The 2500-nt window shown below is 37.2% G+C and overlaps 1 protein-coding gene across 1 annotated transcript in view; it reads right to left on the bottom strand.

Moving 5' to 3' along the window:
- The window catches only part of LOC137996559 (melatonin receptor type 1A-like), a 2381-nt gene extending 1200 nt beyond the window's left edge, over positions 1-1181 (bottom strand). The window contains exon 1 of the mRNA XM_068842012.1: positions 616-1181. Coding sequence (XP_068698113.1) covers positions 616-986 — 371 coding nt within the window. The 5' untranslated portion in view covers positions 987-1181. The remainder of the gene's footprint in view (positions 1-615) is intronic.
- Between the last annotated feature and the right edge of the window lie 1319 nt (positions 1182-2500).

Below are 2500 nucleotides of genomic sequence, written 5' to 3'. Positions count from 1 at the left end.
ATTCGTGGGAACCGAAACAAACACGGTATGGTTTTTACATTTTCTTCAATTTAAATTGGACTAGATGTCAAATTCACGTTACCGCCGAAATTAACAAATAAAAAACCCGGTGTTTGCGAGATAAAGAAAATAATCAGCTCTTACTATAATATTCCCGGGAAGATGCAAAAATAATAACGCTATGCTAGGGTTAGATAATTTCAAGTTAAAGTGTATGTTTCCCCCAGAACAAGACGAGTAAGAGCAAAGAAAGAAGTCATCACAGTTTTTGTTGTGACAGTTTCGTAGTCTAACGCTTTTCTCTTGTACTATTTTTTAGAAATCTTGTCAAAAATAAAGAGAGGATAGGTTGTGAAATCAAGCCACATTTGAACACTTCCTTCAAATTGTTGGGGCGAACATTTGTCAAGAAACTTTGACAAACACGAGGAAAGGCACATTTTGTTCGTCTTTCGGCAGTTGAACGAATACCATTCCAAAGAGAGATGAGCTTTATCTAGATTCTTGCGTTGGTTGAGGTGGAATCTCAATTACTCCTTTTGTCTGATTTAGAAAAGATAGAAAATGACAAAGAACTCAAATTTAATTTTGACTAAGGAAAGAACTGTCACTCACCGGTTTATCGCTACCAAAGCAAGGGTGCCGAGTGACGCGCAAGCTACCCACATAACAACGAATCCCTGGATCTGACAAAGAAGGTACCCAAAAATCCAATCTCCAACGATTAGAACACCAATAGAAAATGGTGAGCAGAGGTCCAACATGATGATATCAGATATGGCCAAGGAAATCACAAAATAAGCGGTAATGTTACGAAGTCGGTGATTTTTATACAAAACCAACAACACTGCAACGTTACCAAGAGTGCCGACGGATACGATAAAAGCGTCTAAAAACGTTTCGCCAATTGTGGAGGAAATCGAGCGGGTAGCGAGTTCTTTATAAAGAGGGGACCCGTCTGCGATTATCGTTGAAGAAGAAACCATTTTGCAGATCAGTGATATAACCACGAGTTGACGCCTTTTCGTGTAAAAGGGCTGACTTTTGTCTACGTTTTTGCAATGTATTTATTTCTTGAAGTGATGTTCTCACTTATTAGAACACTGATGTCAATGAATGATCCTGACGTCTTTCAACCAGTAATTTAAAAGTTTCATCTAAAAAGTCACGGAAATCGTCATTGTGGCAAAGGTATGTTTATTGATGTCAAAAACAACCATTTATTTTGAACCAGACGAAAGGGTGAAAGCGAGCAGGCGATTTTTAAGTCTTGTCTTTAAAGCCATATAAAATAACTTGAAAGAATAATGCTAAATTATATTATTGCTCAAAACAAGAACAATAATAAAAGTACAGGGAGCATTTTCCGATTTTCAAATAGTTACAAAACAGCAAGTATTTACTTAAATACAGGAAGGATATTAAAAATTCATCAAACAAAGGCGGCTGGTGAATTTGCTTTCAGTTCTTAAACAGGGAGAAATATCAGAGAATATATGCAATATAATAGACATATGCTTTAAGTGAGTGAGATAGGCATCAATGGCATCAATGGTGGAAGACAGCTCTGAAGTCTACCAAGAGAGTATGAAGGTCAAAGTGGTTGCCCCGCCTATTTTGATCCCATTCTAGAATATTATTGTGATTTGATAAATTAAGAAATGTTGTTTCATTTAAACAAATTAATTGATTGATACGAGCCGGCTCAAGGAGTAGATACGAAAAACCCAGCGTAAAAACATAAAGAAAAAAGAAAATTATTTGACATTTGAAAAATATGTATTTATTTTATAAAAAGTAAATAGTGTTTTTTTTTTCAGGGGAAACCGTTTATCGTAATTTCTGAGAGAAAAAGGGAAGGACCGGACCTCCCACTCAAGCAGGGGTTTCAATAAAATTTCAAGTTGATGTTTGTTTTGCGTAGAGTAACCGACTGTATCAGCAAGAAAAAGGAAAGGAAGCAACTTGGAAGCTGTCAACATATGCGTTTCAAATATCAGACTTGTTCGCGTCTGCGACCTGTTACCTCACATACAAAAAAACACCAAAAGCAGCATTACCTGCGAAAATACCATCTCACTCGCTACGCGAATTTATTTATGTCATCTTGCCATAACCCCAGAAACCAGAACGACGAAAAGAAGAAGGAAAAACAATAGACCTAACTCTAATAAAAACCATGGCTTTCATGTTCATCATGCAAATTAACTGCAGTTTCTTTTGCCATTCTCCCTGCTTGTCAATGAACATACAAGAAAAAAACGCAGGTCAAGAAGAGATTAATTTTTACGCTGCGCAGACCTCGAGGGGCGTTTTCACTTTATCAGCCGTTCACGATTTTTTGCGAGTGTAAATAGAGGTGACAGAAGCGCAAACGTTATCGCAAACCTAACTCAAACCCGAAACAGAGCTTGCTTTCCGATTCTACTCCTCATATATGATGTTTTCAACCAACCTCCAGAGACACCAGTAACAATAGAGAAATGTACGACTTCTGGTG

The sequence above is a fragment of the Montipora foliosa genome, chromosome 3, assembly GCF_036669935.1.
Source record: "Montipora foliosa isolate CH-2021 chromosome 3, ASM3666993v2, whole genome shotgun sequence".
Classification (NCBI taxonomy): domain Eukaryota; kingdom Metazoa; phylum Cnidaria; class Anthozoa; order Scleractinia; family Acroporidae; genus Montipora; species Montipora foliosa.
The sequence above is the reverse complement of the archived record's forward strand: the minus strand, read 5'-3'. Positions and strand labels throughout refer to the sequence as shown.